The sequence below is a fragment of the Columba livia genome, chromosome 3 (genome assembly GCF_036013475.1).
Source record: "Columba livia isolate bColLiv1 breed racing homer chromosome 3, bColLiv1.pat.W.v2, whole genome shotgun sequence".
In the NCBI taxonomy this organism is placed as follows: domain Eukaryota; kingdom Metazoa; phylum Chordata; class Aves; order Columbiformes; family Columbidae; genus Columba; species Columba livia.
In genome coordinates this window covers 109422320-109436207 of record NC_088604.1, presented here as the reverse complement: position 1 = coordinate 109436207, position 13888 = coordinate 109422320, and the positions used below count along the sequence as shown (strand labels likewise).

The following is a 13888-nucleotide window of genomic DNA, read 5'->3' as shown; positions in this document are numbered from 1 at the left end:
TCTTAGAGATGTTATTTCCCTTCTGAGGCTGTTTAGAGGGTTTCTCCTACTGTGTCCAGCCTACTAGCAGCACCAGCAACTAGGACAGCAATCCAGCCTGTTTCATCCTGCTGGAATAAACACAAACCTAGAGATGATCATACAGGTAATTAGTGAAAGGCATTTAAAGAACACCAGGTACAGTCAACATGGGTTCACAAAAGGAAAGTCCCATCTAACTGATTTGATATCCTTCTATAATAAGGTCACCTGCTTAGTGGATGAATGGAAGGCAGCAGACGTAGTTTTTCTGGATTTTAGTAAGGCTTTTGATATTGTCCCTCACAACATCCTTCTGGACAAGCTGTCCATTTGTGAGACAAGCAGGTACGTGGTGTGCTGCATGAAGAACTGGCTGAAGAGCAGAGCTCAAAGGGTTGTGGTGAATGGGGCTACATCTGTTTGAGAACTGGTCCTCAGGTGTCAGTTCTAGGGCCAATTCTGTTCAATATGTTTATCGATGATCTGGATGCAGGAGTTGAATGCACCATTACTAAGTTTGCTGATGATACTGAACTGGGAGGTGCTGTTGTTTCTCTCAAGGGACAAGATACCTTGCAGAGGGATCTGGATAGATTGGAGCACTGAGCAATCATCAATGGCATGAAATTTAACAAGAACAAATGCTGGATTCTACACTTGCAATGGAATTATGTCAGGCACAAGTACAGGTTGGGGGAGGAGTGGCTGGAGAGCAGCCCAGCAGAAAGGGATCTGGGCATGCCGGTCAGCAACAGCTCAGTACGAGTCAGTAGTGTGTACCCTGGCACCCAGGAGGGCAAATCACACCCAGGGGTGCATCAAACACAGCATGAACAGCTGGTAAAAAGAGGTGATTGTCCCACTGTACTCAGCCCTGGTGTGGCCCCACCCTGAGCACTGTGTGCAGTTCTGAGCCCCACAATTTAAGAAGGATGTGAAAGTCCTTGAATACAACCAGAGGAGGGCAACAAAGCCAGTGACAGGGCTGGAATGAATGTCCTATGAGGAGCAGTTAAAGACTTTGGGTTTGTCTAGCTTGGAAGAGAGGAGGCTGAGGGGCAACCTTATTGCTCTGTACAACTTCCTGAGGAAGGGATGTGGAGAGTGAGGTGCTGAACTCTTCTCTTTGGCATCCAGTGAGAGGACATGTGGGAATAGTTCAAAGCTCCGCCAGGGGAGATTTAGACTGGACATTAGGAAGCACTTCTCTACCAAGAGAGTGGTCAAACACCGAAACAGGCTTCCTAGTGAGATGGTCAATGCCTCAAACCTCAAACCTGGACAATGCCTTTATATGCTTTAACTTTTGGTCAGCCCTGAAGTGGTCAGGAAGTTGGACTATATCATCATTCTAGGTTCCTTCCAACTGAAAATATTCTATGATGGTGAGTATACAGATACTGATAACACAAGAAAGAATACTCTTAAATGGTACCTTAAATTACTATACTAGTAAAATCAATCAAATTAGAGCTACGAACAAAACTTTACTTTTTCCTATGAACTGTGTTGTAAATGTTCCTGGCAAAGAATTTGATTAGCTCAGTCAGAGCTGACACTTAACAAAAGCAAGGTAAAGACCTTTCAAATACCTTTTAATAGAGGGAAGTGTGCTCATAGCTTACAAACCCCTGTTCTCATACACACATCATATCTAGAGGAGACTAAGAGTCCTGAGCTATCTGCCTGTTGGCAGGGGGCTGAAATGAGTGGTCTTCTCAAGTCTGTTAATACAACTGCTTGGACAACACATGCAGTCACTTACCTTGTAAAGCTCCACACGGTGATCCCCTCCTCTGGCCAAAGTGATTCATGAAGAGGAGAAAACACCAAACAAACAAAAAATCAAAACAAAAACACATGAACATTTACACTTCCAAAAACAGACTTTCCCAATTGCCTTGGGCCTCCAGTTTAACACAAACATGCCAAACATAAGAAACACCTAACTGCTTTGTCACAGGCTTCAAGGATACAGCAAGGCTTTGTTGAGCTATGCAGGACACAGTTTTGAAGTCAACTTCTCCTTATAAATCACTTCTCACAGCAGGTAAAGACAAACTTTTCAACCTATCCTCCTACCTGCCTTTTCCAAAGTCTGTAATGTGTCCAAAAGAGTCTGAACCTGTTGGCTTTGCAGACTCTGCACTCCTGCCACCAGTGCTGCCCCAGTCAGTGCTACACCTGCTCTCCAAGATGTGATGCTCTCAGCAGAACTCACCACGTTAACCCAAGCAGCTGACCATTCTCAACTGACTTCAAGCACAGGGACAGAAAAGGATATGTGCAAAAGACTGAGCAGAGAAAACCAGAGTTAAACATTGTAAGTAAGTCCAGGGGAAGAATTTGTTCTAATGTTTTTTTCATAAAGTGAAATCTAGATAATAAAATGGAAAGGAGAGTGAATGTGCCATTACATGCTTTAAAATACATTTACAACATGAAACGGCTAATCCACACTCAAACGTTAGTATTGATGTAAGAGTAGGTTTACTCCTGCACTCATATGAAAACTCCATGACTGGTTTGGTCAGTACAGCCTCCAAACCAAAATGCCACTTTCCAGACCTCCCCCTAAGAACACATGTGCTTGCCAGCCAAAAGCTGTCAGCTCCAACTGTACTACAAAATATCTAATGCAGCCAAAACCACTCAGGGCAAAATACAAGGGGCTGCTTGTGAGTCATTTTGAATCATACAAGTCTGAAGAAGAAGATACACTTGGTTGAAAAGTCACCTTTGACACGCACATATTAGTGCCTTTTCATGCACTCTTCAAAGTGCAACAGAGGAATTTTTTGCTCAGCTCCAGACAACTCAGGCAAACCAGAAAGGCAGTGCACCTTTTACTTATGGTTAATGCAGCCTGCATCAATAAAGCAGCCCTTTGATAAGAGACTGAATATGCAGTGTAGAAACATACAGCAATATGTATTAAAGCTGAAACGACAAAGGCAATACACCTCCAGCTTCTCCAATACACAGAGTAAAATGAAATGCGAAATATGTAATCAATCCATAGCTCACTACTTTATCTCAACCTAATCAATACACAGGTAATAAGGATATTGATCCAAAATTACCACCACTAAACTGCAGAATAGCTTCCATTTGCTACACCAAATAAAGGGCAAGAAAACAAGAAGTACTTGAAAAATAATTCAACAATCTGATAAACTTTGTAACACATCCACACAAGACTACAAGGCCAGTTTCTGGAAACTCATCGGCTCACAGCATGTATCTTCCACACCATGGCCTTGTACTAAAAAAGAACACTGCTAAGACATGAATTTAGGTGAATAAGGGCAACAGCACAGTTAAAACAGTTTCTTTGCTTTATATTATAGAACTTGTATTTCTGCAATGTTTCTGCTGTTGCAGAGTATCTATGAGCAGACATGAGCTTCAAAAGAACATGCGCTGGCACTCAAAACTCAGAAAAGGGCTGATACTCTTTGTAAGATGCATCATGCAGAGATGTGGTAATAAGAACATGATTATGAGAAATATCCAGGAAGTTTCACACTGCACTCATGGTTTTTAGCATCCAGCAACAAAGTTTAGAGAACCAACCTACTTCTTTAGCTGATACACAGTCATTGATAAAATTACAGATTTTGGAAACGCTCCTGTTCAAGACAAATGTCCTGTACACACGCAATAACGAAATAAGACCAGCACATTACCTTCCTCTTTCCTTCTGATTTTCCTTCCTAATAATGCATTAACTACTAAAATAAGCTCACAAAACGAACTGGAAAGTTTACTTAATGCATATAAATCATATCTAAAGAAGCACAAATACTATCCTGTGTCTGGATTGAGAGACCACTATACTGAAAGAAGTAAATCTCCCTACCTGACCTACTAAGTGTCACAACCTCCTGGCTTCTCCCTGAGGATAAAAGGTAAACTACATCATCGGATGTCTCTGATAACCGCAATAAATCTATTCCCACACTCAATAATTTCAGATTCATCATTTCTTAAAACATGCTTTCCTTTTAAAAGAAATGAGAAGGACCAAACTGCTTTTAGATTTTACTTTAAATCATAGAATAGTTTGGGTTGGAAGGGACCTTCAAATGTCACCTAGTCCAAACCCCCTGCAATGAGCAGGGACATCTTCAGCTAACAAATCAGGTTGCTCAGAGCCCCGTCCAGCCTGGCCTGGGATGTTTCCAGGGATGGGGCATCTACCACCCCTCTGGGCAACCTGTGCCAGTGTTTCACCATGCTCATTGGAAAAAGTTTCTTCCTTATACCTAGCCTGAATCTTCTCTCCTTTAGTTTAAATCCACTACCCCTTGTCCTATCACTATAGGCTTTACTAAAAAGTTTGTCCACATCTTTCGTATCAATGGTGTTGAAGCTGTGGCAAGCCAGGAAAACAGAGCATGAAACAAAGCCATCACTGTTTTGTACCTCACCTTGTTCCCGCATTGCCATGCAAGTAAAGGATTACGGGATGGCTGGAACCCAAAGCATCTTCAAACCACAACTGGTCCTTCCCTCGGGCGTTCTTCCATAAGGCTGCAGGGACCGTGTGCCTGTATACAGAAGGACAAATGTACATTGTTCTGTTGCTGTTCAGTGTGCCCTGTTTGGGACTATGGTGGGTCCGCAGATTCCCTGACGGAGGGCATGGGAACAGAAATTAGCCTTGAAGATATCAAGGCCTACTGGTGAGAAAGATGGGAGTAAAGGAGTATCCGGAGATATTAAGGATGTACCCGTGAGAGAGAAGGGAGTAAAAGAGTAACATTGATTATAGCAAAAATAGCCAATGAGATGTTACTGCTGTAACTTGTAACCAATAGTGAAGAGACACATGAATTGGTAAAACTGTATAAAAATGCACTTGTGGCAATAAATGGCATCTACTACTTTCATCCTGAAAGAACTTGGTCTATGTCGTTTGTCCCTCTCAACCATGACACTCCTGCTCTAATTTTGAGACTTCTGGTCATTAACTCAGGATTACACACCTCACACACACTCTTAAAGTTGTCATGACCAGCCAAGAAATGGTCACATTTAAAAGAAAGTATCTAGGATTATATATACACTTTCATCTCCATCAATGTTGCCTTCAAAATTCAGGGCTGTGCAAGGCTTCAAACTTCACAGGTAACCTCAAACTATAACTACTGAACTTCGCACTGTTCTGGAGAAAGAATCTGAATTCCTCAGCTTTTATGGCATTTAATTACCTCAATTAACATACTTATACACCATAAACGAGATTTCATAGCTAGGTCAGCAGATACTCAGAATAATTAAAGTCAGCTGGTTTTGGAAGGAATGTTCAATCAGCAAGACACATATCTGACTCCATACTCTATGTGAGAAAAAGCAGGGGCTCAGGGTCTGATGAGAAGATAATGTATTTTGTTTTCAGACAGCAGGTTCTCGAAGGCATAACATTTTAGCTGCAAAACCTACAATCTAGAAGAACCAGGAATTTTTAACTCACAGCTGTTCTTCTGTATATAATATAGCTGGGCAGCCTGTTGAAAATAACTCACCACTGGTGGAACAGTAAGAAAGGAATGACAGACCAAAGAGAAGGTAGGCATTTAAACTGAATAATTACAAGACAAACACTGAAACCAAGTACATGCCCACAACCTTCTCAAATTGTTGAGAAGGGGGGTAGCTTACAGCTGTCAGAAGTAACTTAAGTACTCAAGTGCCTTTTTCCTTGGAAGGCTAACTCCATCTACCACACTTTCCTCCCAGATGTGAAGTTCAGAGAGAGTGAAACCATGTAAAAAGCCTCCTTGCATGCATGCAGACAGCAGACATTGAGATCTTGTGGAGGAAAAAAGCTCCAGTAGCTTTCAACTACTGGAAAGTAGCACTCAACTTCTCCAACTGTTCTGCCTCAAGACTTTTGCAAGCTTATGAGTGAAGCAGGCTGAGGACTTTGTTTCAGAAGTATACCGAACACAAGGCCTTATACTGGCCTCACAGCAAGGCTCCAAACTTTCTCGAAAACTTGTCTCATAAGTATCAAGACAAATGGTATGGACTCTGCCACCACAAGCTGGAAGTTCTGTTTTAGTAAAGATACAGAGTACATTTGTAAGGGAAACAAGAGTCTCACGACTGCAATCTAAACTTACTCAACAGCTTAGCAGGTAGAGTTTTAATTGTCCAAGTGAAGATACAAACCATTGTTTATCAGCCTACCCCGGAAAGACTAAACTCCCAGCCTCTAAACATGTCTTCCACCAAAATTCACTTACAGGAATGGAACCGTCTTTATGTAGCAGAATATCACTGTCCCATTCAAAGGTCATATATCTTCAAGTGAAAAAAAAATCTCTACTGCATTAGTGGACACATGCAAACTACACACACATAACAGAAAGGTCCAAATCCTACAGCTTACAGATCTAGAAACACTGCCTGTATTAAGGAACAGCCTCCACACCTGACATGGTGTCTAGCCTTTTTTTCAAGTGTTTGCTGCTTTTGCATAGATATTTAAACTGCATGAAGTTCTTTTTCTTCAAAGGTAGCAGGAACTTCTCCGTGGTTTTGAAACTTCTTGTGTTGAGACACAACAGAAAGTAAGCATGAGAAACATGCAGAAGTTGGTTTGAGCTGGTGTGATAGTATGGGAAGCACTGAAAGCAGATCTTTTCAGAGAGCTGAACCTAGGTAACAAGGAGCTAAAATGAATTGCCCTTGCCTGGGACCAGAAAAATCTGCTTCACAAGGAAGAAATGACAGGCGAACTCTGACAATGTCACTTGTTTTGTAAAGAGAGTAAACTACATGTTCTGTTCTCCACCCACTCTCCAAACCTTACATATGTGTTATACACAGAATACTCTTCCTCCTACTCTGAACACTTTGATCCCATTTTCCTATCTTCCCCCACATCTGTTTTGCAAAACTAAATATGAACAGCAGGTGAATGACAAAAATTCCAACTCCTTGGGTCTCATTTGATATGGAGGCATGATCTTTGTAGCAATGCAGACCTGTAAACTTTACGATTCCAAGTTATGAAGTTTCTCTGAATGCACAGGTTGACCACTTGTGTTTCATGCACTACTGATCTGAGTTCAGATGAGCTCCAGAGGTTTGCATGCTTTTCAACATGAACTCAGTCACTTGGCAGAGGAAAATGCAAACATTCGCTAATCAGAGCTGGCAATGGCTATCATATGCACAGCAAAAATACCGGATAGTCAACACTGAGAACAGAAAGAAGGAAAAAGATGAATGGCACAGAACATACTGCACAGAACCATCTTCCTTACCAAACTCCAATGGTTACATCCTCCTCTGGCTGCAGGTAATAATTACAGGTGTGGTTTAAACCTTGATCCTGTGGTCTTTTCAAGTCAATGAAATATGGGACCCTCACTGAAAATACAAAACAAAACAAAACAAACAAACAAACAACTTTTAATTTTTACCTTTATTTTCTTACAGCACTGCTTTACCAAGGCACTGTAGCATTGTACAAACTGAACCACTGTGTTGGGAAGACGTTATGCTTTTTGTGTGAAAGAATGAACTGGCTACAGCTGTGACTAAAATACAAACAACAAAGATACCAAGGTAAGAAGATCCAAGCAACCACCAAAAAAACAGGGAGCAGGCTAAAATTAAGAGCCGGGGAAGACAGACAAAGCTTCCTGTGACACACATTCAACCATCTCCTGCCACACTACTTTGTAAATCTCCCAGACACAAGACAGTAATTCCTGGTGTGTCAATAAAGTTAGCTCATTTGGCAAATCTTTTACTGTATGCATTGTAGCTGTAATTGAAGTTACTGATGGGACAAACTCCCTGGGATAAAGGGTGCATCCCAGAACTGTAACATTTCATGACAACATGTGGTTTCAGCCTCTGTAAGACAACCATCTAAAAGATGTACTGCATTACAGTAGCAGACGTCACATTGCTTTTGTCCTGTGAGAGAGTAAGATAAATTGTGTTAAACACTGTCCAGAGCCTTTCAAGAAGATATGCAGTTTGTTAGCCCACTCTCCAAAGATTTTCAAATAATTGCTGTATCTTCCAGACAATGCAGCATTTAAAAGAGATCACGCTAGGCCAGAAATTTCACCTCTTCAGGAAGAGATGCCTGAAAACAAAATCATTACACCTCAATTCACTCTTCCAAATGTTTTATGTTCTCCAGCTTTAATACACAACACACAGTTGTTCATTGCTTGCCATATTCAATGATTCAAACATGAGCAGCAGAGTCAAACATCAAACGTTTTCGACATTTTGTTTTCTATTGCTTGCTTCACAAGTGACATCTTACAGACACAGAGCAATGTGCTAAATGAGGGCATGTGCTTAATCTGAACACTTCATTTTCCATCACCAATGCTGTATGGCCTCTCGAGGCAGCCTCTGACACACCCAATGCCAGGAGAGATGCTACAGAGATCTACTGACATCACTGAACAGTTTTACGGACTCTCTTTTCCAAGTTCTTCAGGCTTTTCCCATAAACTTGGGTTCCACTCAAACAGAACCAAGAAGTCCTTGAAATTTAGAGGCATAACAATTAACATAACACAGCTCTTGCACTGTTGACACACAAAGAAGAGGAATAATGGTGACAGTCAATTCTCACTTCACTTATCCCCCAAAAAATCACTAAACATTCCACAAACATGAAAGCCAAGTCAGACAACAACTGATGTTAACCTGACAAATCTGGCCCCTTCGACTACCTGTGCAAGTCTGCTCACTATTATGATAAAGCATCTAGAAGAGTCTCAGACACAGAGAATGCCACCAGAGACCTGCTAGGTCACTGCACTGTCACTGCAGAACTTGGTGATATTCTCACAAGGGTGGTGAATCCTCCGAGAAGTCAGTAAGTTCTGTGGTCAAGGTCTGGACAGGTGCACAAGTCACTTCTAGAAGTGTTCTGGGAAAATTATTCAACTTCTCTGTGCCTTGATTTTCACATTTGCCAAATCTGTTATGACTGTCTTGCCAGATTTTGTTTTACAAAAATATGAACAGGAACATAATAACATTAGCGATGAGAACCAGGTAAGCATCTACCTCAAAACAAGAGAAAAATATAGAAGTACAAGCAATTTGTATGTATGGCATTTATCAACGGGATGGTCTACATGCACAGAAAACAGATAATCATTATCATCATCTACATATACATCACATGGAGATTTAGCACATCAAGGGTTTTTTTTAAAGACACGTTTCAGAGCTGTTTGGCATCATAACACATCACATGACAAAAATCACGATTTGTTAATCATTCTGATACACTAAATCTGATCTAGTCTGTATTTACGTTTCTAGAAATCCCAGTTTTCCGAAAACTTCCAGTGGAGACAGTTTGAGATCTCTACCCATGTAACTGATAACCTGGAATAAAACTCTGTCCACAAGAACATATCCAGACATCGGTTTAGTTGCTAACAGTGGGAACACTGCTATCAGTTCATCTTCAGGTATCTCGAGAAACAAACGGGAGCCCTTTCTCCTGAAGCTTTGTGTTACTGTTTTGGAAGCAAATACCCAACTACACAAAAGGAGGAGAAAAAGATGGCTGAAGAGTAGAGATCTATACTCAGGAGGTTAAAAAAAACGACAAGTCAAACCTACACCACTGCTCTGAAGAAGAAATGTCACTCTCCAATGGAGAAGAATTACTCAAACATGCCAATGTACTTCTAACAAGTGTGTCAGAATGCACTTTGTGTTAAGGTAGATAGTTTTTCATGGGAGTACTGTCACAAGTAAAATCCAACTGCCATTATATAAAGCAGCAGGAACAATGCTGTAGTGATATTAGCACAAGTACTAGTGAAAGGAAGTGTTAGAGGACAATTATTTCAGTCCCTTGGGAATGAATAGAGGCAAAACTTCAGGGACCTAACAAAGCTCTGTAAGGGCAAATTAAAATTATCGCCGAAAAAGCGATGTGGTGAAAATAGAAGTAACCTGCATTATTCACATTACCCAGCTGTCAGTTCTGACAATCAAGGCAAAAAAGCTGGCCTGCACATGTGCACACTTCACAGTGACCATGATCCAAGGTGTTGGAATAAAAAAGACCATGCAATCAAAATGACTGAATTTATATAAAAGCAACATTTCATAGTTCGTCCTTCTAGCTTCTACAATCAAAGGAAGATACTTTTCAATACTTCATTACAAAACACAAGTAAAATTAAAGACAAATTTAGATCATAAAGATGTATCTCTCATACAGTGATGCTCCATCCTGCAGATGCTCAGGCCTCCCTGGGCAACCTGGTAACTAAGCCAGCTCACCAGACCCACCATACGGCCAGTTTGTCCAAATGCAACAGCTAAACAGACACAAGGAAAACATTCAATCTGACTGCATGAACAGGCCTCTTCTGTCCCAACCAGAAAATTCTCCTGAAATGCTTTCAGGTGAAGAGTCACTGCCTGGAAGACAATTCACTGGATTTAATTCACTTGCTTGCTGTCTCTACATGCAACTTTGTTGAGCCCTTCAGAAAAATGCACTTGACATACTGCATAGTTCTCCTGGAGGAGACCCTTTCGCTGAAAGTTGGCTTCAGTTTGGTCACTGTATTTATATAAAGGCATACTACAAAGACCTCCAGGGCCACAGAAAATGCTTTCCAAAACATAGTTTGGAGAACTTGCAACCTGTGAAAGTTCATATCCTTCACAAGCTGTACACATGCACGGTGAAAGTGAAGTCAGGCAAATGAAAGATAATAGACACTCCTCCCCTCCGCCCTTCACCTATCCCAACAGACTGAGTCACTTACCGAAGTTTAGGAAGACCAGCTTTGCCTGAATAGCAGGGCAAAGTTTTACTAGAAATGGAATGGCTATGTACACTCCCAGCAACCAGATTATTAACTTGCGCAATCGAAACCACAATCCGTATCGCCTGTAAAAAAGACAAACAAAACAAAACAAACAAACAAAAACAGCCTGGTCATTTACTCTATAAACAGTTTCCATAGCCTCAGTTGTTGGAAAGAAGTAAACAGTCAGCTGAAGAGATGCAGCTTAGAAAAATAGAACAGAAACTTCCCACTGATTACATCTTAAAACACTCAGTAACAAGAGCTTTTTTTCTGCTGATTTAACGGATATCAGGATCTGTAGAAATGCACATCACATGTTTGTCTCTAAAAAGCAGCCTGATTGTACTTTCCATTTAAAACACTATCAGCAAGATTTTGCTCAGTTACATTTTCACATATTTTGAGGAACTGTGTGTAATGAGACTGGTAAAATTACACATGATCTCATGCACAGACAGGAGCAGACATTCTGCTTCGTCCAGCTGAAAGTGCTCGTATGTCTCAATGCTCTGGAATGCAAAACTTAGTTATAGAACATTATGAAATTTCTTATCTGCAGCACCATTCTCTATGAGTCCAGGCTGAGTTTTGAACAACTGACCCAATACTATTTCTGTTTTCTCCTAAGTATTCTGATAGGGAAGAGTATGCTAAAACAAACAAACAAACAAACAACCACAAACACACAAAAACAAACAGACCAATACACACACACACAAAAACAAACAAACAAAAAAAAAAGCCAAGGATCACACAGCAGCTAGTTAAGCAATTTTTCTCAAAATATACTTTATTGCCTCAGATCATCACATGCCCACTCATATGTATATATACACATATGCATGTATGTATACACAGAGGTGTACTTCTAATGATCTAGTTGATTAACATTTTATGAGCAGAAACACCAAGGCCATCAACTATAACTGCAATAAGAACTAAAATGCATGTAACCCCTTCAGGCAACACAACCTCCTTTGCTTTCCAGCATTTAGTTTAAAGCATGAATGACATTTCATGCCAGTGAGCCCCAAGTTCTTGGTATCAGGAGCTGCCAGCAGCTGAAAGCAGAGATCAGTTTTTTCAAGAAGCATGAAATTATTAATCTTCCTTGGCAATTTTAGGACCTGAGACACTGAACTTGCTCCATACTAGCGCTAAATGAGTTTGAACGCTGCCAGCTAGTTGAAACTATCAAATAGAGAGCCTGAAAACCTACTTTTTAATCATTTCTACAAGAAACACATGTACAGACGGAACTAGGATGAAAACAGTTTAATCATGCACCAAAATCTTCAAGATCTAAACATCTTTTTGTAGCCCTACGCTAAAACCAAGGCTCTCAGGAACAGTTTTGCAGTACAAGTGAAAAAGGAGACACCCCAGCCCCCTGCCTGGGTAAGTTTTTGGCATGGTTGCCAGGGTACTCCAGGGAACTGGTTGTTCCCTATCCATCCAAAACCTCCCTCCATCACACCACTGCCTGCCTACAAGTACTTGTCTGTGTCCTCTCACCCAGGAACCATATTCTGGACTTCAAAAACATCTACCATCAAAAGCAGCACACTTTTCTTGACAAGCTAAAGGAACTTCTATTTTCCAAGAGGGGAAAAACAAATACTAAGACACTGCAAACCAGCTCGGGCTGCAACAAGCCCATGTCGAAAGGTTCAAGAGAATTTAGTACTTCTCATAGCAAACCTGACAGTGAAGAGGTGAAGAAAGCCAGTAAGGCTTCCACTGAAATTTCTGCACCTCAGGCCCAGTTTCCTAAAGTATTAAATAAAGCAGAAACAGCAAAGGACTGGCAGAGAAAATAGTACAAAACAGACTTCAGAAGAACATCAGTGAGTACTAAAGCCTTAGGCTGACCCATCTCTGCCCCATGAAGAGCAGCCAATAGAGGAAGAGACAGCAACAGACCCCAAGTGCACAAGCAGTATCAATCAACACAGAAAGTCTGCCTACAGCTGTGAGCTTTGAGCAGGGCCCAGCAGACAGATTCTAGAGCCAGGGTCTGCAGAGCAATCCACTATGAAATTCCATAAGGTCAGCTAAATACACACGTAAACCCCACAGCTTTAGAAAACAACACACATTTTGCTTGGGCTAATTACAACTGGTCACAGCTCTCTACACTCAAATTAAAACCAGCTTTCCAAAACTACTTCCACATTAGCACTTACTGCCCACTTCCATTGCTGGAAAAGGGTTCCTGGAAGAGAAGGAGAGAAGAGATTACCAAAGGGTTGCTGAGCGACTGGAGTATAATTTAGATCTCTTCAATGAGAAAAGTGTGTCTTCTCATTACAACTTTTTTTCTCTTTTGGCTCGTTGCTCGAAGTTAACGCAACCCTGCAGTTTCCTCTCACCACACCCTTAAGAGGTGACTCTGCCATCACCACTTTCACGCTGAGAAGGGTAACACAGGTGAGCAACCAGGCAGGATGGGGCTTTCCAGCAAGCTGTCCTGCCTGGGGTCCAGATCTGCTGCAGCCATACAGAGCTCTCCTAGGGGACTTTTGCATACACCAGAATTTCAGTCCTACAGAAAAAAACCCCACTTGTTTAGAAATGCACCAGAGTCAGGTCTGAACTCCTCCAGACATGACCAGAGCACACCAAAACACAGGTTCTTCAGATGCCTGGGTTGCAAAAGCACTTAGTACGATCCAGCCACAAGCTGGAACGACGAGCAGAAAACACTGTAGGCAACATTGCCCAAGTAACGCTGTCAGAGTTTATCTTTTCAGAGACTGAACCGAGACATCTCTTCCTTTGCTGTGGTACCCCATGTCAAATGCTCATTGGTAACGTGACATCTAAACCTCATCTCCAGGGAGATGTCTACTTAAAATGCAACCAGGGAAAAGCCTCTCTCCACCAACAAACACTTTCTCTTTTGATAAATCCAAGACTACGTGCTGAAGAACAGACATTGTAAAATTATAAGTTAATCTTTAGTGAGCAATTTAGCTCAACTAAACTGCTCTTGCTCTGCAGAAAAGCTATTTCAGGAAATAAATGGC

At 41.3% G+C, this 13888-nt stretch overlaps 1 protein-coding gene across 2 annotated transcripts in view; it reads right to left on the bottom strand.

Annotated features, from left to right (window-relative positions):
- Positions 1-13888, bottom strand: part of ABHD12 (abhydrolase domain containing 12, lysophospholipase) — a 46359-nt gene that overhangs the window by 12061 nt on the left and 20410 nt on the right. For both annotated transcript variants that reach the window (XM_021300576.2, XM_065059010.1), the window contains 4 exons: positions 10815-10939; positions 7302-7407; positions 4455-4574; positions 1787-1817 (listed from right to left, as the gene is read on the bottom strand). In XM_021300576.2, the coding sequence (XP_021156251.2) occupies positions 1787-1817; positions 4455-4574; positions 7302-7407; positions 10815-10939 (382 nt within the window). The remainder of the gene's footprint in view (positions 1-1786; positions 1818-4454; positions 4575-7301; positions 7408-10814; positions 10940-13888) is intronic.